This window comes from Hirundo rustica, chromosome 5, assembly GCF_015227805.2.
Source record: "Hirundo rustica isolate bHirRus1 chromosome 5, bHirRus1.pri.v3, whole genome shotgun sequence".
Classification (NCBI taxonomy): domain Eukaryota; kingdom Metazoa; phylum Chordata; class Aves; order Passeriformes; family Hirundinidae; genus Hirundo; species Hirundo rustica.
The window spans coordinates 56,039,287-56,065,394 of NC_053454.1; the positions used below are offsets into that span (position 1 = coordinate 56,039,287).

Here is a 26,108-nt window from a genome sequence, read left to right on the forward strand (position 1 = left end):
TGTTTCAGTGTATATCAGTTGTCATTTACTTGTACTGAAATGTGCTGTTAGAAATACTCTAAGAAATGTACAGAATTATCACTAAAAACCTGAAGTTCAGTTCGGATTGCATATAGGAAAAGGAGCAAAAGGAAAACAAAAATAACCACCATATTCTTTTTCTTTTCCTTCAATAAAATTACAAAAGCTAAAATAATAAACTGAAAGCATTAATTAATTAGGGAAAGAAAGTCACAGTGGACTATTTACAGTAAAACACCCTTACAACAAAATGCTATTTTGTGCTCCATATGGATTGAGTATGTGCAAGAGACTCCCTACCTGCATGTTCTCCAGACTGTCCCCTCCTGTCCTCGCCCAGGAGGAGCTCCCTGGATCAGTCTCTAGGGAGCTGGCATCTCACACTGCTGTGTCCCTGGCCACTCTCAGCACATCCTTCCAGGGAAGCTTTCCATTAGTGACGCTGCTACAAGGAGGAAGCCTTCAGCAATCCACAACAACCCTCTGTTGGCCAAAAATGCTCTGGATTTGTAACAGCTGCCTGAGAACAAGTTTTGGTGCGCAGAAAATAAAGGGCTGGCTGAAAGCTTTCCACTTAACACACAGTTTTGACTGTTTCTCCTCCCAGGAGAGGCCTGTAACCTTTGCAGAAGACCAAATGCCCTTTTGCCTTTTCCCTCTGTCAGAAATGCCACAGAGCAGCACGAGTTCTTCTTCAAATCCCTTTTCCTACCATTTTAATTTCTGCTTGTTTTCCTGCAGCTCAGATGAGATGTAAACCTAAGCTGAGCCTGATTTTGGAGGAAAACAGGAGCCATGTTCTTGAGGAGCAACTCCCATCACTCCCCTGCCCAGCCAATACAGCAGCCTTCCCAAAATCGGGTTTTCAAATGGGCTTTGAGCTCCTCCTCTGAAAACAGCCCTTCTGTTTGAAAACCTGCCTGTAGGGAGGAAGAAGCCCTTCTGGTTTTGTTGTTCCCTTCTCACACCCTCCAGCCCTCAGGCAGATCACCCAGCCTCCGGGGCAGAGCTCCCTCCTGGCCCCGTGGAAGCCCATTTAAACCTCTGGCAGGCTCCACTCAGGACAATTGGCCACACTGAGGTGCCCAGAGCCTAAACCAGCATCTCTAAAGTTTGGCTTGCACAAGGAGCAAAAGCAAGCCCTGTGCCCAGAACCACTGGTACTGTTCTCGTGGCAGGCGAGCCTGGTGTCTCTAACACAATGTTTTCCCCCTTCAGTGAACATTAAAAAAAAAAATTAAAAAAAGCTTTTGAAATACTATACACGATGTGTGGTGGAAGCACTACACACGGAAAAAGCAGCCTTTTCTGGGTTGTCCTCAGAGCACACAGACGTTCTCATCTTAATTCAGCACCTCACTCCGACCAGTCCCCACCAGGAAGCCAAGCACAGCATCCCACTGTGTCACCCCCTCTGGCCTGGGCATGACCTGCGTGGCTACAAGGCAGCATCAGCTACATCTCACTTCCTGATCGCAGCACAGTTCCTTCCAACCCCGGATTTACCGTCGGCTGCTTTCCAGGCTGGGAGAAATGCCTACCCGCTTGCCATAAAAGCCAGTCCATAGGGATCTTCTGTGTCTGATCCCAGGTTCTGAAGAAACAGCTGCTCTTGCTCACCCTACCAAGTTCCCCCGGTTGGCAGCAAAGCAAACAACCTGAGAAACACATGGAAGACGCAGTCCGGTGACTCGGGAACGTGTGACTCCTGAAGACTCTTGCTGTTTGAAGCAGTCTGCTTCCTTCTTCTCTGCAGGCTGGGCTGAGCAGGACTGGTCTCAGAGGGGCCTTTCAAAGACAGGCTGCTGAATGTTTTGAACAGCAAGAGTGCGACAGAGCCACTCGGAAGGAGTCCCCAGTGGCACCAACCAAGCAGCTTGTGCTCTCTCCCGCTGAGATGGATCCACTCCTCTTCCAGCAGACACCTCTGGCTGTTTGGCTCTTAGCGAGATAGCCACCCCCAGAGCCCTTTGGCAATGCCATCATGATTGCACGTGAAAAGAAACTCATAAAAAAAGTGTAAATGAGGTCATGTTTCACCCATGGGACCACACCTGCCCCCCTCCCCCCCTGCCAGAGCTCAGGCTACACCTGATCTGTCTGGTACTCCGAGGCTTCCGATAAGCTTTCGGAAAAGCTCAGAAAGTTTTCCTGGTACTCAGAACAAATTATCTCAAATCTGTAATGCCTGAACTCCACTGCAAAGGTGCCAAAGTAGCACAGGAAGCACATCACTAGGCCCCACTGGATCCTGGAAGCATGCATGTGAATGCCCTGGGCCATGAGGATGAAATCTGGAAGAGGAAAGTCAAGGAGAATAACTGGGAGCAGAGACACCAACCAGTCTGAAAGCCAATCAGGAAAAAAAATCTGAACAAAGTCACCTGGATAAGTCAACCCATCCAGCCATCATGAGGAGAGTGTGAATGTGATGCTAGAGATGAAAGGGACATCAGGTGTCCAGTGATACCCATGGAGCACAGCAGCTCTCCTATATGGACCCAGGCTTCCTGATCCCAGATCAGGGTGATAAACATTTACAGAGGGGAAGACACGGGTGGAGAAAAGTCAGTGATTTCCTTGAGCATCCAGCTAGCCAGGGACAGAGCCAGCAAGAGGGCTGTGGGCCCCTACCTGCCAGGAGCTTCCCAGCGGGAACTGGATCACATCACTGCACCCACCTCAGGCAATGGGAACACCTTTCAACCCACACTGTGAAATATTTCCTTCTATTTATATCACCTACAAAAATGTCCCTTTCTGTGAAATCTGGAAGCATCACTCTACTCAGTAGGGCACTGAAATAGGATTGTGCTAAGAAGACAGACTGAGCAGCATTCCAAAATGCTCTGAGATCCTAGGACAGGTGTGAGAAGAGCTGCTGCAGAACACACACAATACCTGGCTTCCTGGGGAGCAAGAAAAAAGGATACAGAGCACCACACAGAGTGTGATGCTGGCTGAGAGAGCCACTCGTGGAATCCCAGCTTTGCGCCCCTCATTCTTCAGGTTGATCTTGAGGGTAAGGGCAGATTGGATCCAGCAGGCCAGTGTCCCAAAGCCAAAGGTCAGCGATGTGCCCACGTTGTGGATCTCCTCATCATTGGAAAGCTAGGAACAAATACAACAGTGATTGCCTGGACACAACAGGAATCATCTGATAGCTAACTGGACTGCTATCAGATAGCAATCTGGGCTGGGGACAGTGGGCATCACTGGGGTGTGAGACAGAGATGCTGTATCATTTCTTCTGGCAGAGGCAACATAACCAAGGTGAGTTGACAGCTGTCACAGTCAAGCAGATCTTCTGCCCAAAGCCCAGAGTGCTGTGGAAAACGCAGTTGCCTGGGGACTGTCTCCACAGCTCCCTGACAAGACTCACAAATGCAGAGCTAGAAATAAATTCTTCCTTGGCTCGAAGTGATGGCCAAGTCAGGCAAGGACAACCCACTGTGGGTCTTGTACAGCTCCCTGCAACGGATGCAAACTGTGCACCTTCAGTGCCAGCTGCAGGGAGCAGAGTCCTGACACCCCCTTGAGCCAGCACAAGCCAAAACACAAATACATGCTCCTGGTTTGGCAAGTTCCTCCCACCAAATTTCCTCTTCTGCCTGTCCTAGACCACTGGGGACTGAGGCAACATGAACCCAACCCCTCTGGAGTGCCAGTGCTTCCCTGTTCCTTGGGCTGCCCTGTCTCACAGGGCTCAGTGACTGTGCACACTGCAAGGCAAAACGACAGCCAGGTTCAACCAGCAAGAATCTGCAGAAAGATCCCTTGAGGCTGCAAATCCATTCAAAAAGTCCAGCATGGACTTAGGCCAAACAACTTCCATCTTCCCTCTGCCTCTGAGGCTTTTCTAGAAAAGAAACCATCAGTCTGTAACTTCTCCCTGCAGCCTTAATTCCTGTTTGATGATTTAACAAGTGCCCATCAAATAAGACACAATCTACAGGACATCAATCTAGTTGCTGTGCCTCCACTGATATGTCCCTTCCTCTTTACCCTGAATTTCTTTCAAGGGTAGGTCCAAATAATCATTCAGGCAAAAATGGGATTGAGCTGCCTTTCCCAAGATAGTCAGCACTGCAAGGGACTCACAGCTACAATGTCCCTCTAAAACATCCAGTGTACAATTTTCCAGAAATATGATTTAATGCCGCATTCGGCTCAGCAGTCAGGCAGGGAGAGGCGTAGACTAAGGTCTCATTACTGCAGGTTTTCATATTTGGCAAAAGATCAAAGAAACGATACAGGTAACTAACAAGGAAAGGATAGATAGAATCAGATATCAGAGAATAATCAGAATTTATAGCCAGACACGATTCAAAGCAGCTACTGTTAAATTACAATCATTTGAAGAGTGAAAAAAGGAGAGGTCAAAACTGTTTCCTAGTGCCTGTCCTGTACTAGAAATACTCTTCTCAGAGGTAGACAAAGCCGTTACAAAGGCTTCATAATTCCTAGCTGGGAAGCTCTTGTGAAAAAACAAGACCCTGAGTGTTGGGTTTTTGCTATGGAGTCAGGAAGACCAAGTCCATAAAGGTCAAATTATCTCACACCTCATTCAAAAAGAAAAATAAAAAGTCAACTGTAAAGGACACCAAGTTCCCTCAATGACTATACAATCCAAAGAGATCCTCACCCTTCACAAAACAATCACCATTTCTGTATTGGGTCCCTGTCACGCAAAGCCAGAGAAGCGGCTGGCCTGCACTGACCTTTCTCAGCTCCTGCCATTATTGGGGGGCATAACCTGCACCCCAGTGAGAGGCAGAGCCTCAGAGTCAAACCCAAACCCCACTGACATCTTGATTTTCGCTGCAGCCCTGACAGACACAACCGTGATCACAGGGAACAGCCATCGCTACAGATGTGGCAGATGTCTGCTCCTATAACCTTGCAGGACAGAGGGAGAACGGGAGGGCCCTCGCCCAGACACCCATCACATCCAGAGAAGTCCTGGCGCTCCTCTGCCGTGTCCCTCTCCTGGCAGGTCTGAGGATCAGCAAGCGGCGGCATTTAAAGCAACAGATGTTTCAAAAGAAGGACACGGAGCTGTCTGCTAAAATTGTAAGGGCATTTGTGCATCTGTTTGCACAGATGTGTCTGCAAACTTCCCGCTCAACCCTTTCACCCAGGGCCATCTGTGCCAGCTCCCAGGGCTCAGGAGATTCTGGAGGCTCCTGCTGTGGCTCTCAGCAGGTCAGGTCTAAGCAGGCAGGTGCAAATCCTGCTGGAGACAGGTGAAAAGCGACTGTGCCCCACACAAGTGGCAGAGAGGTGGCAGAGCAGGTAAGGGAGGGCTGGAGCACAAGCTTTTCCCGGGCTCGCATCACAGCTCGGCCCAAGACCCAGAAAAGCGGGGGACTTGCAGCACAGGCAGGGCAGCGCAAGCCCGCAGAGCAGTACCTGAAAGTTGCCGAGCAGGGTCATCCCAAAAGAGGCCAAGCACAGTGCCACCAAGCCGCTGATGTTCAGCCAAGGGGTGAGCACCTTTGGCTTCAGCTGAATGAAGCGCAGGACAGCCACAACAAGCGCTGGGAAGGAAACACAAGGCAAGGGGCGTCAGTAGGTAGAACCTGCTGCAGCAAACACCTGCCTGGGGGCTCACAGCCCCCTCCTCCTCCCCATACCTGCAGGCCGGCAAGCTTTGTGCTTCTGCACGGCCCCCTCCCGCTTAATCAGCAACAAGACTAAGCACAGGAAGCATTTCTCTCGTAACACAGCTACAGCAAGCTGCAGGCTTCCTTTTCTCATCATGCTTTGTCTGCAGATTTTCCAGGGGAAAAAACACCTTCCTGCTTGCCTGTGAAGCTCCTATCACATGCACACCATGCATTCACTAAGTGGCACCTGGACTTGCAGTGCTTTGCTTCACTCCACTCACGAGTCCTGAGCTCCCCTGGAGGAGCAAACCCCACCTTGTATTAAAAAGCATATGAATGGCACATACATATCTCTGCAGGGTTTGCCATAACGCCCACTGCCTCTCTTCACCTCCTCTGTTGTCACAAACATAAGCCAAAATGTCGCACTAATTTTCCATGAAGAATGGAATCACCTTCCTTCCAAGCTAACAATTCCCCCGAGCACCGAGGTGTATGATACACGACAGCTATGATATATCATACATCATATGATATGGCATAACCCCACAAGATACTCCAATTGTGTATTCCTGCCCTCCCCAGTGAATGGTGCATGGAACAACACAGAAAGCCAGGTAATCAGCTGGCCTTCAGATGCCATTCAAGCCAGAGCACTAAAAATCAATTTAATTGAACAGGGAAATTTGCTTGCTGTCAAACACCTTCTTATGCTCATGCTCAAATTGATAGCATGCAGCTCATATTGTTGTAAATGGTTTGCCTTGGCAAATTAGGTCTGCATTTTCCACAAAACCCCTGGTATAATATCGAAGAAATGATTTAGGAAAATAAGGGCGCTGTTAGTGAAAAATACCTGCTTTCACCCAAACTGCAAAAGATATTTGAATTTACTCTCTCACAACTGCTCTAGGGAATCAATGCACTCCAAATCCTTAAAAATGAGAACTTTGTTCCCACCCAAAAAGAGGATTTCTATTTTTCAGCCCCAGGCAATTGTTTGGGACAGCCACCTGTGACTACTCAAGCTCACATACAGGAACTTTTAAATTTTTATTTCTACAATACAGACCCCTGAAATTATGTGATCTTTTTCTAAAACCTGATGGGAATGACAAAAGGGAATTAAAACCATTCCCTGCAAAACAATGGTATTTTCAGTTTCAATAATTCCCACATTTCTAGCATGTTTCTGTAGCTTTCCTCTCTTTCAGCTTTGACATAACTAAGGCGGTCAGAGATACAAGCTAAAAGCAGCTCTCAGAAGTACACAAATACGGCAGAGGAAAGGTTGACATAATCCACAAAGCAGAGATTAGAGCAGAACAGATTATTTCTGTTGGAAGGGGCCTACAACAGTCATCAAATTCAGCTGCCTGACAAATTCAGAGCTGACCAAAATTTAAAGCATGTTATTAAGGGCATTATCCAGATGCTTCTTGAACAGTGACAGGCTCGGGGCATCAACTATCTCACTATGAATCCTACTCCAGGGTTTGACCGCTCTAGCACTAAAGAAATGCTTCCTAATGTTCAGTCTAAACTCCTCCTGGAGCAGCTTCGAATCATTCCCACATGTCCTGTCACTGGATCTGAGGAGGAAGAGATCCACACCTCCCTTCCCACATCCTCTTCCCACTTATACTTGAGTCCAGTGTACTCCATCCCAGGTGCAGGATACGGCATTTAGACCTGTTTAATTCCATCCCATTAATCACCGCCCAATGTTCCAGCTATCTAGATCCCTCTGGTTTCTCAGGAGAGTCAACAGCATCTCACAGTTTGGGATCAACAGCAAACTTGCTAATGGTGCCTTCACATCATTCATTCGGATAACTGATATAAATATTGAGCAGAACTGGCCCCAGACCTGAGCCCTGAGGGACACTGCTGGTGGCTGGATGGCAGCCAGATGTAGCTGCTCTAGCGCCCTGTGAGTCCTGCCCCTCAGCCAGTTCTTCACCCAGTGCGCTGGGGAACTGCTGCTCTCACAGGTGGACACCTTCTCCAGAAGGCTGCTGTGAGGGACAGTGTCTTAAGTCTTATTAAAATCCAGAAAAGCTACATCCAACACCTTCTCTTCACCCAGCACGTGCGTGGCCTTATCATGGAAGAATGTTGAATTTGTTAAACAGGACTTTCCCTTTGAGCCCATGCTGATCGTGCCTGGTGATCGCATTACCCTTTAAATGTGTCCATTTCGTCTTGTCCATAATTTTTCCAGGAACTGAGGTTAGACCAACAGGTCTGTAGGTCTCTGGGTGTTTCTTCATGCCCTTTTCGTAGATTAGAAAAACAGTCTGGCTTCCAGCCAGCAGGGCCCTCCCCTGGGAATCCCAAGACATTTGGTAGATGATCGAGAGGGGTCCTGCCCTAACATCCACTACCTCCTTCAGTATTTTGGGATGAATCCCATCCAGGACCAAGGGACTTGTGAGCATTCAGCTGATACATCTGTTCCCTGACAATTCCAGTGCTCACAAATGGACAGTCACTGCTCTCACACTTGTAGTCCTTCAACTCAGAGGACTGGACAGCTCAAGGTCTATCGGCATTTTATTAAAGACCGAGGCAGAAAAAAACACTGAATGCCTCCGTTTCTTCTTCATCCCTATTAGTCAGGTTACAGTCTTTAACAAATGCCTATCAACATTTTCTTTTGGCCTCTCTTTGCCACTGACATACTTAAAAACACTCTTCTTGTTGTCTGAAACAACCCTGGCCAGTTTTAAATCAAATTGAGCTTTGGCCTTTCCCGTTTTCTCCCTGCATATACAAACCACAGCTCTGCAATCTTCCTGCAAAGCCTAACTTCTCTTCCAGAGACCATATAATGGCTTTTTCCTCTTAAGCCAAGCTGGTCTTCTGCCCCACTCTTTGAGCACAATCCCATACAGCTGGATTGCCTGCTCCAGTGCTGCTTAAAGGTGGTACCTAAAGACTGACCAGCACTCATGGACACCTAAGCCCTCAAAAGCAGATTCCTGAGGTATTCTGCTAAGTACTTCCCTGAAGAGCCTAAAGTTTGCTTTCTTGAAATTCAGGGTATCAATTTTGCTTTGATTCCCTAAATTACTTTTTCCTCATTACAGCAAAGGTTCTAAACTCAACCATTTCATCATCACCAAAGTCAAGACAGTCCTACCTATCATCGCACCTCCCACGACGCATTTGCAGTCTGGAGGTTGTATTTCACCTGTTACATTTCTTTCTTTGCAATGGGAAGAAGCAGCAATGAAATGTACAGCTCAAAAGATTTCACATCATCACATTCAAGAAGAATATGTACAGGATATTACTTATGTTTCAGTGACTCTTAAAACAAACAGAAAGAAAGAAACTCCAGTTGTGGTTCCTACCTAGAAATGCTGCCATGTTCATGACTTGACTAAACACACAGCTTGCAGGAGGTGCATCACCTGCAATACTTGAAAATATAAAGTGTATCATTGTAACTCTAGGATGGCAAAGACACATAAATAGCAATCATTAACCAGAGCAGTACTTGGAAGAAAATAATTCATTTACCTTATATAAGGTGGTCTTTTGGAACCAGGTTTCCTAAAAGACACAGGCACAGGAATGAAGATTCAAGGTTTTCTTTCTCGTTTTGCTGTAATTGTTTCATTATTTCAAAGAAACAAGTGACTGAATATAAAGCCCACAAACAGCTCTTACCTATCTGGTACACTTAGTGGGAGAATTTTGTTATCTTCCACCGCTATAAAGTACCTGTCAAGAAAAAGGAAAAAAAAAATAAAAAGGAAATCAGTGTAAAACCTCATCCTAGCTTCCATTCCAAATATCACCCAAACAACACATTAAGTGATTCAAAGCCCACTGGCAGGATCTGCTGGAGGAGCCTGTGCTTCTCTCTGCTCAGGCAGGCAGTTTTTCTTTTTTCTCAGTCCATGTGCTTTCCTTTGTATTGCATCTGGCTTGCACGATCGAGTAGACAAACAGGGTCACTGAACTGAGCTGCCTTAAAATTACCCAGCAGGAAAATGTTCTCATTTTTAGTTTGAGTCATTTTGATTCATCAGGTTTACTATGGTACTCCATCCACAAGAGCTGTTTTAACAGAGAGGGGATGGGACAAGAAAAACAACAAGCAATAGAGGTCAGAAAAAAGGCTTAAGCTGCCCCTGCTGCTGAAAAACAGCATCCATACACCACGGCCAGGGCCACATCCTGCAAGATAAATGCTTTTCAGCTCGAGCATAGCTGCTGATCACACATTTATCACTCCCAAATTCATGCTGCAGTCGTCTGCCTGCATGCTTGGAGAGAGCCTAGCTCAGGGAAGTGCATGTCTTGTGTGCATTTTGGTAAGAAGCATTAGGGGGGAAAGTGAGGTGTCAGCATTAAGCTGCTGGCAGGTTTTCAGTGCGGTGCTGGATGCTGCAGATTTTGAATTTCTACCCCAAAGCAGGGCCTAAGTGTTTCTCCAAGAGCTCTGCTGAGTCATTCAAAGAAAATGTGATTAAAGGAAAATTTTACATTTTTGGCTGTCTCTTTTCAGGCACCTCCCAGTAATACATACCACGAAGAAAGCAAGGTCAGCAGCTTGGCCTGGGGAGCACAGAAACTCAGGGATAAAAATGTGGTACTTCAAGCCATGAACTGGCACCGACTGGCTCCTGCCCCTACCACGTGCCTTCCCAGCCCCACAGTAGCTCGAGGGCAGAGCATCCCCAAAAGACTCTCCCTAATGAGAAGCAGCCTCCCAAATAACCAGCAGGAGATAACTTACACTATCCATAATCCAGCTGATGTAAACAGGGTAAAGACAAGAGGTAAAAACATCCACACGCTGCATTTCTTCCCATCCATACCTGCTAGAAACAAAGAACAAAGTAAGAACAGGGGGCTGGGGCACCCACCTTCCTCAGCCCCCCTCTTCTGCGAGCGAGAAGGACATCCCCACAGCAGGTGCCGAGGTACCAAGCTCCTGATGGCCACTGCAAACCTTTCCCACTGTCACCACTGGCACAGGGGGTGAAGCTGCTGCACACAGGCAGCATCCTCCACACAGTTTGTAACAACCAAGGCACCGGAGCCCTGGAGCGGGAGACTTTTCAGCCACACCTACGGAATTCGAGCGGTTTTCAAAGTCCTTAAGGATTTTGTGCAAGGTGACCTGCACAAAGACCTGCAGCTCCGATTCCCTGCAGCTTCCCACACGCACAAGGCAAGGCAGCCTCCTACCCGGGAATCATTGCAATTCCACACACGCTGCCTCAGCAAAGCCCGCGGCACGGAGAGAGAGGGATGCCCGTGCTGTCATCATCCCCACAAAGCACACGACCACCGCCCATCCTGGCCACAGCAAGCAGCGAAAAACAGTGTCCGGCCACACCTAGAGCGGAGCCAAGCCTCAGCGCCGGCTCCTAGAGCGCTGTCAGGAGTCGGGATGAGGCAAACAGGATCAGCTCTTGACATGCAGGCACTGTGAAATCCTGCGTGGGGCGTAAGGATGCCGCCTCCCCAGGAAGCGTTTGTCCTCCAGGCAAGAGCATCTGGAATGCCGGGGCTGCTCCTGTCATGTGTGCAACTCAGAAACGCCGCTGGGCTGCGGACACACACAGTCCTACGATTCCATGTGAGTCCTTTGGCAATGGATCCAGTATTTTCTCATGCTCTGCCCTCTTCCATAAATGTTCCTCCAGGCACCAGCACAGCCAAGAGACACAAAGAGAGGGGAACACCACCATGCTCACAGCTCCAGCAGCTGCTTTACTTTCACCAGGGCAGCAGCACCTGTGCCCCTGTGCTCTGCCCCGCTCCCTGCTGCAGGGCAGGCATTCCCTGGGGCCACCAGCACCCACATGGCACAGGGAGGCACCCTGGGGTGCCAGGACAGCTTAGAGATGACGGCCTCCCACTCGAGCCTGCTTGCACTTGCAGCCCACTTACCTCATCCAGATCCTTAAAGCCATGACCCTTCCCTTTGCCCTAGAGAAGAAAGTACCTGCATTGTCACCCTGCTCCTCCCAGCACCCCTGGCCTTCCTGCATCTGCAGCACAGAGCCATGGCCTGCTCCCTGCTGTGAACACCCAGAAGAGAGCCAGCACCTTCACCATGTCACAGCAGCCCCCAGCTCACTGCTCCCCTAAGGCACCCCAAGCTGCAAAGGACACGCTGGCTGGACTGCTCGGGGCCCCAGACACCAATTCCTGCCCTGCCTCACTGGGACAGGCACTGAAGGGCTTGAGCGAGGCTCCCCACACTCTGTAGAAGGCATGGCACTCCCACTCTCACATCTACGTGTCTTGTTTTCCCTGCAAATGGCCTAGCAGGGGTACAAAACAACACCTGCAGTGCCCAGAGTCACACCACACTTGCACAAAGCCATGAGGCCACGATTTGGGGCTGTTTGCACAGACAGCCTGGAGTAAGGCTGAGTTCCAAACCTTAAAAGCGGTTGGATAAGGTCTCTTCTCAGAGCTGGGAGCGGAGAGAGCTGCAGAGAAGGAGCATGAAATGATGCAAGTATTAAGTATGATGATCTAAAAGTTAGGCAGCTGGTGTGCATACAGATCTTTAGCACAGTGAACAGATCAGAAGAAATTATCAACGAGGGGGACTAGATTTCCCATCTCACTTCTGTTCCTCTCCTCCAGCACAGGAGGCACAGCACGTCACATCTCTGTAACCCGCACAGCTCCTGCTGTTGTGCTTGCAGCTACTCCATGAAGTGCTGCCCTTGCCTTTTTCTGCTGCTCAGCAGCACTGCAGCAGCATTCCTTGGCTGGTGTTGGACAGTGCTGTGGCACTGGGAGACCCGTGACAGCAATCCCAAGGACCAATTCCAGGTGGCAGCTGCCCCACCTGCCACAGGACCATGTCCCTGACAGCCTCTGGCAGCACAGTGCCCAAGGGCCTGCGCCCCACGAAAGGCAGACATAAGTGGGGCCAAATTCCCCCTCCAGCCTTGGCTGAAGGGAGCAGGCAGGTAACATCACCTCCTATTCCAGCCCTTGTCTGCTCTGCAAGGTCATTACTGCTGTGTTCGACTCCCCTCTTGTCTCTGGTGGTGGCTGGATTGAGCCAAGGTAACACAATTCTTTCATGTCACAGGATGGCACATTATTATTTACCCTTCACCTTTGGAAAGGTACACAAGTTTCATTCACACAATAAAGCAAACAGTAGCCATAACTAGCAGAACAGGCTGTTCTCATTAAAGGTTTGGTGCAGCTCCTCCATCTCCCAGCATGGAAAAAGCAGCCTTCACAAGCTATTTCAGCATTGCCTGTCGTGCAGAGAGGGTGGTGGCAAGGGCTTTTCCCCCAGGCAGATCAGTGAGGCAGCACACAGGGACGTGGACTCCACAGCAGAATGAAGGGGGGAAATGTCAAAATACTGTCTAGATAACCACTGGCTTGTGCTGAGCTCTAAAATGGAGCAAGGCCAAGACTAGTGCCCAACCTCCCCAGAGTCAGAGCAACACAGCTACAGACTCACAGCCTTGGAAAACAGCCCTCTGTTTAATATTCACTGTGCCACACGGAGTCCCCTTCCATCAGCCACTGACAGAAAACGACATCTGAAATCATTGCATATTAAATGAGCAATCAGTGCAGAGCACGGTGTCCTGTTGGGAAGCCAGCTCCATAGTTCAGAGAGCCTAATCTCAGCCAGTTAAAAAGAAGGAAGCCTCCTGCCTCTGACAGATGAAATACCAAAAGCAGGAAAGAAGGGTCCCTTTCCCCCATGAACCCAAACAGCAACACCTTTTAATGCTGCCCATTGGCACAGCCCACACATGCTTGGGTATGTTTCAGCATCCCCACGTGGGCAGAGGATGGTCTGAAAACACGGCTCAGCTCCTGTGCATTTCTCATTTATTCCCTGCTGTGTTATCCAGGTGCCAGGAACAAAATTACACGTAATCCCAACTTCTCCCAAAGGAGAAACCCTGAACACATGCCAGACCTGCCTAGCATTGCACCAGTGTTCAGCAGATATCATTCTCAGCACCTGCCTTTGGGTGAGCCTTGTCCTCTCTGGGGATGTCCCCAGTGTTTGTATCTTCAGGCTGGGAGACCTCTGTGCACACTGAGACCAGCACCTCTAAAAGCAGACAGGAGCAGGAGAACAAGGAACCCAAACATCAGCCTCTCCTGCAGCACCACACCAGTTTAGCCAAAGCAGAATGCCAAGAGTGGTAGGAAAAATTACCAAAATTCTTTATGGGAAATGTAGAAACATAACTTTGATAGTTAATTGCTTCACAGGGATGACATAAAGCCAAACTTCCTCTCCACAGCTCTGTTCTGCATTGCTGCCATGTCCAGTGATGCCAAATCTGAGCAGTCAACTCCAGCTGGCAACAGCAGCAATCTCTGCCAGCCCATGTCCTCCCAAATAAGCCCACTGCATCCAAGAGGCAGTCGGTAATTTCCCATACCCGTTTGTCTTCCATCGCTAAGGCTTGCACAGGAAGGCCTTCAGCGACAGAAAGCCCTCTTGGTGCAATGGATTCACAAACTAACAAGAACATTTTCAGTACCACAGCTGACCCAGCCCGCATTCTCAAAAGCTCACGTGTGGTTTTCCAGTCCCTCTCGACACACACCAGCACTGCAAAGCCACTGCTGAGGTGCAGCTAATATGAGCAAAGGTGCAGAACTGAAGAGAGTTTCACATTAGCACTGCCCCGGTGTGTGTCTTGAGAATTTCTCTCAATGCAAGCTTACTCATCTCCCGTTCTATTTCTATGTCTAAATCTGCTTAGACTGTCAGCTGCTTGCTTTGCTTTTTTTACCATTGCCCCGCTACACACCCTCAACCAATTAAGCTTGTACACACTTCAATTACAGCAGGCAGCTCACCAAACAGATACTGCTGCTTGCTGAAGGTTCATTTAACATGGACTTCTTAACTTCATCTGCCAAGCAAAGTTACAGGCTCCTCCTGAAGTTGCTTTCACCAGAGAACATGAATGTAAGGAAGGACAAAATTACCACATTAACAGAGTCATACATCTTTTTTAAGACTAAAGCATGCAGATGCACTTGAAATGAATAATAAGCCAGAGCAACGCTCCTGCATTTCACAGCACTAGGCCACTGGGTTATTTCAGAGGATAGGTACAAAGCCAGGAGCACTGTCAGAAGAAGGACACTGTTGGAAACAGAGCAAGTCATAAAGAATTGCTGCCAGTCAGCAACAATCAAAGGGGAACAAACACATCCTGTCTTTTGGGGGAGCCCACTATAGCTCTCTTGTTGCTTTTAAAAGCAAAAATAACCACAGTCACTTGATAGCTAACCAGTGTAACTGAGTGGATACAAACCAGCACATTACATAACCTGCCACTCACAGGTCACAAATGCCAACATAACAAAACAGGGCGTTTTCAGGTTTATCTCAAGGTTTCCAGGGTGAGTGCACAATGAGAGATAAGATATGACAGAGGCTTGTAAATAGATAACAAAGTGGTGGGGTAAGAAGGAAAGAAGTGATCGCCTCTGTCAGCAGGGTAGGATGTTCTGCTTGCTGCAGGTACCCACCTACCATCTCATGGATGTGCAGAAATGCCATTTTCATTTCATTTATACAAGAGGAATGGGAAAAGGTAAAGACATCTCTGGGTTGTGCATGGGGGAAGCAGGAGAGATGCTTCAGTAATCCTGCAACAATGCTGAGAGGCAATGTTTTCACCCACGGCAACATCAGTACAAGTTTCTTGTCTCATTTCACACACTGTGACTGCATTCAGTGTGCTAATGAAATGCTCTGGCCAACACAAACCTATCAGAGATGGTGCAAGTGCAACAAAGGAATGAAACCTTCCAATCTCCAAAAAAGGAGGGCAAAAAAGGACCTAGAGATATCCACAGTGTCTGACCCAGCGATATTCCTGCAGCACTGCTGTGTCCTGAGGCCAGTACATCCCACTGTACTTCAAAAAGTGCCCTTGGTTTTCTGCTTCTTGCTGCCCCACAACCCTCACCTCAGTCACACATGGGTGTAAGTACTTACAGGCCATCTGGCAAGCAGTGCTGAGCTGCTGTGCTACAGGCAGAGACGCCGACTTTCACCTCCTGTGGGCTGATTCTGCCCGTATCGCATTTGGCGCTGCACGAACCAGGCACGCCCCGCTTCCAGACCACGCTCCTGCGTGCCAGGAAAGAAACATTAGTATGACCTGCCCCCACAGGACTAAAGGGGTGTTCTGCAGGCTTTGCCCCATATGGCAGATCACGCTGACTTCCACGAGGTCACACTGGCATCACGAGCAGGGCTTGGGCAGGCGTGGCGCTCAGCCTGCAAACAGGCAAAGGAGGCAGAGAGAGGAGCTGGGTAAGGCAGAAGGTAACATCCAGTTCAGACAGGAGCTGGGGCAGCAGGCAGTGAAACCAGGCAGGAGCAGCCAGGGTGAGCTGAGGAGAGCTGCATTTTGCAGGTACTGTGTGCTCCTTTGCCCCAGGAATCCCATCCTGCTGGGGATCACTCACTGCAAGATACAGCCATCCCAGCTCCTCCTGACCCCAGGGGCTGCACAAGTCAGGGGGCAACCAGCTCCCAGGGAGTCCCCCCAGTGTGTGCTGGACTGCCCAGCTCCCAGGGCAGATGCCTTGCTGTCTCCAAGGGCAGATGTTGAGGAATGCAAGCAGCAGCTTGGCAAGCAGCCGCAGTGGGAGCTGCAGGTGGCATCTACCCTCTGCCTAGCAAAGGGCATGGAGAGCTGTGGCCCTGGCCAAGGGTGGCTGGTGACCCAGAGACTGTGTAGAACCCAAATACACAGAGAGAAGGCCCCAGACTAAATATCATGATTGGAACAGGCACACAGACTGCGAGGGTCTAAAAGGCCAGGGATTCTTTAGCACAGGGAGTCCCCCTGAAGGCATCAATTCAAGCTGTTAGGGTGTTACTGCACGATGATTAAATTACTTAAAGGGTCCAGGCTTCTGGGACTCTGCTATGGGGTCCAGCCAGGGAGGAAAACCTGTCTGTCAGTGTAAATGTGGGGGGTGTGGGGAGTCAAGCAAGGCACAGGTCAGCTTGATGGAACCACCCACTGTGAAAGGGCTCTGGTCCCAGCAGTGACAGTCCAGCGTGGTGGGAGTGTGACTGTCAGAGTGGCTTCTGGGGGGCCAGACAGGGAAGTTTCCTTAATACAGAGTTGCTCAGGACTGGGGCCACATACACCAGACTTCTGAGACACAAGGGCAATCTCTAGCAGAGTCTCAACACAGACCAAACTCACAGTCTCACACCACCACCACAGGGGCATATCTTCCCCTTGAGAATCCTTTGCTTTGGGACGCTTGTGAGAAGGGCACTTACCTCAAAGTCCCAGACAACCCCCAAAGTAAAGAGTAGCTGGAAAATGAGGAAGGCTATCTGTCCCCTCAAAAAAAAAAAAAAAAGTCAGCAAAGCTCTCCCTGCTTCAGCTGTGCTGTGAAGAAAGAGACTCTGAAATCATCTCCTTGCTCTGCAAGCACTAGAGAAACACAGACTGATGCTCTGGCAAAGCCCAGAAGTCAGAGGCACCGTGCAGACAGTCTGTCCAGTGATTGCCCTCCACCTCAACCACCCTGATCTAATGAGACCACAATCTAATGAAGCAGCAACAAGCAGATTGAGTGTTCCTTCTCCCATAACATACAGAGGTCCTGACAGGGTATTAAAAACCCAACAGAGGAGCTTTATTTGCTCCTCAGTTCCAAAAATCACAGATGTCTTCAACCATTGCACACGTGCACGACCAAGCGAAGCCGAGACACGCATTACGTCTGAAGGGGGAAGGAAGTCTGCCCAAAAGGTTTCTCCCATTATCGGGAAAACAATGTAAGTGTCGGGAGTGGCAGAGAACACTTAACAGGGAGGTGAAACTTCAAGTGTTGACTTACAAATAGCTTTAAAGGTAAGGAAAAACAGACTAAGCCCAGGGGAACAGACTTGGCAGAACCTTACTCCTGATCATGCAGTCTCCTTCTCCTGGAGTTTATGGATGAGGGAGTACACGCCCTGCAAGGCCAGAAAAATTCCAGGTCCCACTGCCTTTTCTACCCTGCCACTGTTTTTTTTTCCCCCACCAAACAGAAAACACACACTCAAGCTACAGAGCTTCTCATGGGGTGTAAGCAGGGCTTTGTCCCACCTGTTTACCCTGTCTTTCATCTCTCTTATCCCTTTCACCCCTCTTCTATTCACCTTTTGGAAGCATAAGCTCCTTTCGTCCCTGCACTTCGCACTTCTACACCTTTGGAGAGATGCACACTGTCCCCAGAGCAGCATTTCCTTTGGTAAATGCAACTCATCATAGGGAAAACACCCAAGGCCTATTGAAATATTTCCAGGGACAGACTTTCCTATAGGAGACCACATTAAAGCACCTCCAAGAGGACTCAGCTGGGCCAAGACCGCACTGGGGAGGCTCTCTCTGACAAAGCTGTGCCCATCCTCAGGGTCTTGGTCAGGCAAAACCCACTCTTCTAGTCCTGTGGTGCCAAAACTGAAGGGCCACTGGCTCTTCTGGTTTAGGCAGTCACCACTATTAATACCAGTGGTTCCTCACAGGAAGCAGGAAACAATACAGCAAGAGCAGAAGTTCTCTCTCTAAGTACCTGGACCTGTCCCAGCTCAGGAAATTGCAAGGAGGATGCTGGACACTCGCCCCACCATTGCAGCAGACCAGCCCACATCCTCCAGGCTTTTGTTCCTTTCCCTTTGCTACCCATGGGAGAGGCAGCCCAGACCTCTCCCTGGCAGGCAGGACCATCCAGCAGCAACCTCAGCATAAAAGTGTGCAATAAACCCCATGTGAGGTAACCTATAGCCATTTTAACAGTTCCTTTCATGGTTTCTGAAGCTTCGTCAGTTTTTTCCTTTCCTCCCATTCATTCTGCCCTTCTCTCCACCTGTTCCCAATGTGTTTTTCCTCCATTTCATCCTGCCGTCATCCCTGAACCTCAGGTGACCTCTTCCACAACCTGCAACCAAAGCCAAGGAGAGACTTTTGCAAGTCCTCCTGAGACAGCAAAACCCCATACACAATTATTTCTATTTTGGACAACAAGGCTAGTGATTTGCTCACTGAGACATCACACTGGAAATCAGTGACACAGAGGAGTGTGCACCCAGAATCCTGGTCCAAATCTTCTACTGCAGCAGCAGCCTCCTCACCCGCCACCACCCCCTATCCCAGTGTATCCTTCCCAATATATTGCCTAGGATCATCTTTCTCTTTTCTCACAGACCTTTCTTTGCTTCTTGGCTCCCACTTAACATGCAATCACAGCTCATTGCTTCAGCTTGGACTGCAGAGCTGGGACCTTAAAGTCTCTCTGTTGGGCCAAACCACAATTTTGCAATCTCGGGCTGCCTGGAAATGGCTGGGAGAAGAGAGAAAACCATGGACATGACATCTCTTCCAAGGAAGAACAAAAAAAAAAAAGCAATTGAAAACGTTGGTGTTCTTACAAGCACACATCCCTGCTCTGCATCTGAAAAGCAAACACTGCAGCACAAAGAATCCTAAAAGGGGAAATGAAACAACTGCACTTTCAGCACCCAGGTTCAGAAAATGCTGACAGGCGGGCATGGATAACCACAAGGAAACAATTTGGCTTTTAATAGTCCAGCAGTGAAATCGGGAGCAAGACATTCGTCAAGCAAATAGGAGTCCCCTGTTTTCATCCCATTACCCAAAGGCAGAAAGTAGGCAAGAATCAAGTCCCCTTCTTTTAGGCACTGTTTGAGCAAGACACAACAGGCAGTCAGGGTCAGGATATACCTTTCATACACTGCCCTCCTCCATACTGAATTGCTATTCCTAATTAACCACGCATGTGTACATTGCCCTGGCACGAGGATGGTGTCAGTGTTGATTAGACAAGCCTTAGGGTCACTTTCACAAGTAGCTTTGCTTGAAAAGGAAAGAAAAGAGAGGGGGGGAAAAAGGCAGAAAGATCAACTCATAATTTCTGCAACCTTTATAGCTAAAGGGCTCTGAAGCAAAGGTCTGGCACAAGCATGATGCTCTAACTAAAAGCTAAGGCTGAGATCCCAAGTGACCCTGGGACATCAGCACCCAGCATCTTTGCATCTCTCAAGAGAGAGGATCTCGCCCTTCCTTCCCTGAGGCACCACAGCACAGGTGAATGGCCTTCCTCGACACCTCAAATTCCCTCCAGGGAATTTATCCGGACACAGCCTGCATGTCCTGACAGGACATCCTGGCAGGATCTGGGGAAGGCAGGACCCGTCCCACCCCACAACCTCAACCCAGGTGAGCTTCTTCACAGACCCCTATGCAGCAACCCGGCCGAGAGACCCTGCCGAGTCTTGTCACCACCCCATCCCTCAGCTCCGAAGGGTCGGATTCCCCAGAGGGATTCACGGGTGAGATGGATGCCGAAATCGTGACCTGGGAGAGCCTTCCCACGCCTGGGTCCTCCAGGCCCTGGGCGAAGCGGCTCCAACGCGCTCACCTAGCCCGTGCCTACCTGCCGTGACCCGGGACGCTCCGGGGCCGGCAGCGCGGGGGTCCCGCTGCCGCCGCCCGCTGCGGCCCCCGCGCCCCCAGCCCCGCCCGGCTCGCAGCCCGGGGCTCCCGGACCGCGGCCGGGGCCACGGTTCGCGACAGGGCGGGCCGACAGCGAGACGGCAGCGGGCGGGAGGGAGGGAAGGAGGGAGGGAGGGAGGGAAGGAGGTTGGAAGGGAGGGGATGTCTGGCGCTCCCGGCCGCGGCTCCCGGGAGCGGCTCCTACCTGCGCACCTGCGGACGGCTCCGGCGGCGGCGGCGAGCGCGGCCGGGCTGGGTGCGAGCGCCCGCCCCGCCCAGCCCCGCCCCGGACGGGCGGGTCCGCAGCCGCCGCGGCCACCGGGGGCCCCGGAGCGCCGCGGGAAGCGGAGCCCGTGGGTTGCTCTGACCGCCGGCTTTGGGATGCCGGGACGCGGCCGCCGCCCCCACACCCCTGCCGCTTCAGGGCGTCCCTCGGGCACGGCCAGCAGCGCCGCTGCCCGTGCGGCCATGCGAGAGGGTCCCTGCCCTCCCTTATTCCCTGCCCCCTGCCCTCCCTTGTTCCCTGTCCCCTGCCCTCCCTTGTTCCCTGCCCCCTGCCCTCCCTTGTTCCCTGCCCCCTGCCCTCCCTTGTTCCCTGCCCCCTGCCCTCCCTTGTTCCCTGCCCCCTGCCCTCCCTTGTTCCCTGCCCCCTGCCCTGCCTTGTTCCCTGCCCTCCCTTGTTCCCTGCCCCCTGCCCTCCCTTGTTCCCTGCCCGACCTTCCCAGAGCCGGGAGCGCCTGCCCAGCCTGCGGCTCCTGGTGCCCCAAGCACCGGGGAGGGCTCGCCACGCACACCCCGCGTGTTCGCAGCCCTCCCGGGATGTGCTGCCCACCTGGATGGGTGTTTTGGAAGGCCTCAAGTGGAAGCAGCCACTCAGTAGCAAGAGACCCCGGGAACAGCCTTTTTCGCCCCATTTCCCTTTCCTAGTGGGTGGTGGGCTTTGTGATCTCTGTAAGGTATCTCTGTGGTTGGAATTTTGAGAGGAAACGTTCCCGGCGAAACAGCCCGGTGATAACCATTTGGGGCTGATTCCTGGGGTGGAGGGGTCACTTCACCGTGTGATCTTCATAAAATTAGGTCACCGTGAATGCTACCACTTCTTTTTCCTCTTCCTCCCATTTCTCTCTGCGAGGATGACTGATGTTATTTAGCGTCTGTCTTGTTTGTTTTCCTAAAATCCAAATAAGGTAGCACTTAGTCAAAATTTTGTCCTGGTGCCACCACTTATGAACCAACACTGAACAGACAGATGCCTAAATCCATGTCAGCCCCCAGAACTGAGCTGAGTTATACACCAACAGTTTATCAGTATTTCGTAGGTTGCCCTTCTGGCAAGCAGCACTCCTTCGCCCTGCAGCTTTGGCCCTCATGGAACGCCCAGAAGAGATTTGGTGTCTCTGGTTCCCGGGGATTGAAAAGCTCTCAGAGTGCTGATCCTCGGAGCAAGCACTGCAGAAGCAGGTCCCCTGAGCCCTTACCAGAGTGGCTGCATCATCAAGGGAGAGGACAGGCGCTCCCACAGAAAGGCACGTACCGTGTATGCTTCTCGATGGTTTAAAGGCTGAGGGGGCTATTTTTAGAGCTGAAATAACATTCTTCCTGCTCTGGTATTTCAAATCTTGTGTTGCTCTGGACTAATAAATGTTTCCTTGCGGCATTTGCTTTTTTTGCAACCCCACAAAATCCAGAGGTCTTGGCCAGGTTTTCCCTCTGCACCCACCTGACACTGCCCCATGCTTAGGAGCCCCCATGCTTCCAGGCATGGCTTTCCTCAGGCAAGGGGCTGCTACTGCCTCCATGTCACCAAGAGAGGCCCCAAAATTGGCTGCCTGGAAAAAAATATGCTTGAGGTATCAGCATTAACCACATCCCTCCCTGTGAGGCTTCTTGTGACAGCAGGAGTTAAGGAAGCTCACTTTAAAAGTAACCGAGGGGAGGTCTTTGAATCCCAGTACTCTCTGACTGTCAGGAGCTGAGGCTGAAGAAAACCTTCTGTCAGGCAGGTGAGAAGTGACAGTGCTCAGCCCCAGCGATTCTGGCCAGAAAGGAAAATGCAGCAGCTAATCAGAAACCGCCTTAGTCACTTCACCTCTGCTGTCAGCCAGTGCTGGAAGGGAAACAATGCACCATATGGGGTTTTAAGGCAATTTCATTTCTGGTAAACTCTGAGTGTCTGAGACATTTTGTTCACAGCTCCTTTTTGAGCAGATGGTGTCCCTCTGAGTGCTGGAAAACGCATGCTGCTGACAGGCCCACCAAAAACCTATTACAAATTTAAAAAAAAATCACAGCTTGAAAAAAGGGCGCAGCCTGAGGACAGCAAGCATGTGTTGGAGCCCACCCAGAGCAGGAAGCAAGAGAGATGCAGGGAGGCATCAGCCATCAAGGGGTGATGTTACGTGGGACCTTGGAGATATTTCCTACACTGATTTCTTCATGGAGCACCGTGGGAGGAAGGGCCCCTCTCCCACGACCCTCATCCTGCAAAGCAAAACAACCTCATGCCACTCTCGTTGCCGTCCTTGCCAGGGTGAAATTACCAGTGAAGACTGGCTGTGGGTATCCTGGACTGGTTTTTTGAGGGGGAGGAAAAGGTACACAAAGATGAGGAAAATGGAAAAGGGAATTGCTTTGAGTTTGCTTTCGTTTCTGGGAGATACATGTCTTCTGAAATTGTATTTGCCACCTTTTTCTCCTGTCCTGCTCCTTTCTGCTCCGAAGGTGGAGTGACGCCTGGCAGGAAAGGTTGCCCACCCAGAAAGAGGAGCAGTGGGGAAAATGAGCCCAGGGATCACTCAGCAGCAATCATTGGAGCTGCTCCACACCCCGAGGCATGTATTAAATACGATTAAAACTGTTAAAAAACAGTTAAAACTGTTTCTCGGTTGAAGCGTTAACCCTCATTTCATTAGCCACATCATCTCCTATCAAAGCCATCTGTTCCTTTATCGAGCTTTTCAAATATTGTGATAGACTTCATAGCTCCAAATGCCCTGCTGATAAACAGTTGCCACGTAAGCAAGCCCACCTGAGGCTTGGCTTTGACAAGGTATGCTCAGGGTGGCTGGAGAGGCAGTGACCTGCAAGGTGCACTCCCTCACCCTAGGAAACATCCACAGATCCCAACCCTATGAGATTAAGCTTTTCCCAGTTCACCTACGTGATCCCAGCCGAGAAAAAGTCACCTAGATCAGGGAATGGAGCAGCAAATTGAAGAGACCCATTCCATCTAACTGCAGCAAAGTGATGCCATTTGAATGTTAGGAAAGGAAATGGAGAAAACAGAAACAAAATTATAATTAATTTTCCATAAAAAGAGAAGTAAAAAAGTAAAAAAATACTGCTGTGATAACAAATACATGGGATAGAGGGGATGTGTGGTCAGGGTGGGAACTCTGGGGAAGAAACCTCGCGGTGCCAGTGGATGCAGATGGGAGCTGCAGACTGGTGCACCCTGGCCCCAGTGGGAGTGTATTCTGGCCTGGCAGGAGGACAGGCCTACATGAAGCACAGAAAATGCTGGTGAAAAAAAATAGTCTTTTCTTTCTTTTCTTTTCTTTTCTTTTCTTTTCTTTTCTTTTCTTTTCTTTTCTTTTCTTTTCTTTTCTTTTCTTTTCTTTTCTTTTCTTTTCTTTTCTTTTCTTTTCTTTTCTTTCTTTTCCTTTTTTCTTAAAGAATAATGATATTGGGTAAAAATCATTATTTCCTATTATCCTGCTATGAATGCTAATGGAATCATGTCAGTTGGGGAAATTTAGCAGCTGCAGTGAATACAAAGGTTAGGCGTGCTGTGCAGATGTGGTAAGCACCATTTCACCTACATTTCTTATCTGTGCTGCTCCTTGGAGCCTTTCCTCCAATCATTTTCCAAGTCCTGCAAAAGGGGATTTTTTTTTTTATTGTTCTGCAAGCAGGCTTTGCTGCTCATCCGCTTCTCTTGGGCAGAAGATTTATCTTTAAAAATGCTTGTGTGAGGCAGGGCCTTTACCTGCGCTGGGACCACACCTTTGCTCCTTGTGCTTCTGGCTTTAACCCCAGCTTGGCCATGGCTGGGGCAGGAAGGGGAAGGGCAGTGGCACAGCTCCTGGAGTCACTTGTCTGAAAGCCAGGGTGGGAATTCTTTCATAATTTTCTCAGAAAAAAGCCTAAATCAGGGTTTAACTCTTCAGAGAGTGGGGCAGCAGGAGACGGACTCACTAAAAGCAATGCGCTCCGTGTGCAAGGGGTGATTTAAACAGCAGAAGCCTCCAAACCATCCAGTGGGCAACGACCCACACAGGGGTGCCCCAGGTGTTCTGATATTTTTCCCCCCTGTTTAGTGGGACTGGTGCTGCTGGGTAGAGGTTTTTGCCAGAGGTTTCTTCTCCTGGGCCAGGCACAACCCTGCCAGAGCCACTGTGGGAGCTGGGGCACATGGGCACATATTAGTACATTTCTTCCTTGTCCACTGGGCTCTGCTTTCAGTTTTGCTTTGCATTCTTCTTTTAAAATAAGATCTTACGGGAAGTTGCACCTCAATTTCCATAAACACCCTGAACGTACTGAACGCCCTGTACACAAACACCCACTTAAAGGGTAGAAAAACAAAGCAGCCGCAAAATGGGGCAAAAATATTGAGGTAGTACAAGTCCAGCCTGGCCATGCCTTTGGGACTGCCGTCTGGGGGCTGATATATCATCAGCCTCCCTCCAAACTGAGAGGCCTGCCAGCTCCCAAATACCCCAAACATCATCTAACCAGAGCCCATAGTTCAGCCACCACATTTCAGCCTTGCATGGATTCTCACATGGCTCACGTGGCCACAGGAGACCTTTCAGAAGATCTTTCTTTTTTCCTAGGAGCCTCCCACCGCAGCAGCTGAATGTGATACCTGCAGTCAGGCCACATTTCCCATCTGCCGGGCTTATTTCTAGAAAGCTGTGTTCTGGCTGCCTGCCGGGGACAGCAGTTGCCTTGCACTTCCAAGCTGCAGAGGGATGCAGACACTCTCAGGGCTTACCAGGGAACGGCAGGGCCTCTGGAGGAAGTGGGCAGAGCAGAAATCCACCACCCCTCGTACCCCAAGAGTGCGAACCCTGACGCATTTCTTCAGCACCAGCACTCACCCTCTCGCTGCAGCGTCTTTCTCAAGGCGTAACTTCAGTGCCAGCAGGTTTTGCTCGTCACTCCTGCACCAGGGGTTGTTGGGATTCTGGAATTCTCCAGCTGTGGCAGGGATGGTGTCAGATGGAGCCTGGAAGTTCCTCTGCAATCAGCCACCACAGCCTTGGTCTCACCTCACACCTTGACTGCTGCATTCGTAGGCAGCCCTGACGCGGGGCGGGTTTCATCGATGTTTGCATAACCAATTACACTCTGTAACTGGGAGATTAAATCCTCCTCTCTGCTATAATTTACAGATGAGATCCTCCTCTAGAGATTGTGCCAAGTCCCAGGGGTCCCAGGGCAGGCTAGCCTCCCTTGAGCCAGCCCATGCCAGAAAGCAGCTGACCTGCTCGGGAGTTTCCACTTGGAAGGAGCACACAGCTCCAGAGCCAACCCTGCTTTTCATAAGGGCCCCACCAGTTCTGGGAAAAGAGGTCAACCTGATCCACTGCCTGCTGTATGCCAGAGCTGAGAGCCTGGAAACGCTCGGTGCAGCGGTGCATGGGGCAAAGTACAAAACTCCGTGTTCCCACTGCTACGTGGTGTTATTCCACATGGGTCAACGTGCCACGAACAGAGCTAGAGACAACACAAGGTCAGGCACTGCCAGACCATCAGGTCTCAGAGGACAGTCACTGGTTAAGTCCAACCTACAGCCCGCCACCAATCCACCAGCAGTCCCTCAGCAGTTCTGCACTGCTCAGAAAGCTCTAGCCAGGTCGTCAAGTACCAAATCAGCAGGAGAAGGGCCGAAGTCCACAGACATGAGTGCAGCTCATGCGCTAGTATCCGCCCTACCGAGGCTCCACA

General features: G+C 50.1%; 1 protein-coding gene across 6 annotated transcripts; it reads right to left on the reverse strand.

The window, feature by feature from the left end:
* Window positions 1-4: 4 nt before the first annotated feature.
* TMEM150C (transmembrane protein 150C) lies at window positions 5-25,429 on the reverse strand. Of its 6 annotated transcripts, none has more exons than XM_040063724.2 (10): window positions 20,359-20,377; window positions 16,930-16,993; window positions 15,622-15,756; window positions 10,384-10,465; window positions 9,309-9,362; window positions 9,159-9,191; window positions 8,990-9,057; window positions 5,434-5,561; window positions 2,955-3,132; window positions 5-2,315 (listed from the first exon to the last, which is right to left on the reverse strand). In XM_040063724.2, exons 3-10 carry the CDS (start codon window positions 15,626-15,628, stop codon window positions 2,107-2,109), a joined length of 759 nt encoding a protein of 252 aa, XP_039919658.1. In that variant the 5' UTR covers window positions 15,629-15,756; window positions 16,930-16,993; window positions 20,359-20,377; the 3' UTR covers window positions 5-2,106. The 6 variants fall into 6 exon arrangements, with proteins under 6 accessions (XP_039919658.1, XP_039919656.1, XP_039919657.1 ...); XM_040063722.2 differs by having other exon boundaries at window positions 10,384-10,468; XM_040063723.2 differs by lacking the exons at window positions 16,930-16,993; window positions 20,359-20,377 and adding an exon at window positions 25,259-25,428 and having other exon boundaries at window positions 10,384-10,468.
* Between the last annotated feature and the right edge of the window lie 679 nt (window positions 25,430-26,108).

Bases quoted from the DNA above. Each gene is read 5' to 3' on its own strand.
- TMEM150C (XM_040063723.2), bottom strand. The intron at 9,058-9,158 runs GTAAATGAATTA...TATATTTTCAAG, and splicing joins AAAAGACCACCTTATATAAG to TATTGCAGGTGATGCACCTC. The intron at 5,562-8,989 runs GTAGGAACCACA...TTTCCTTCCCAG, and splicing joins GAACATGGCAGCATTTCTAG to CGCTTGTTGTGGCTGTCCTG.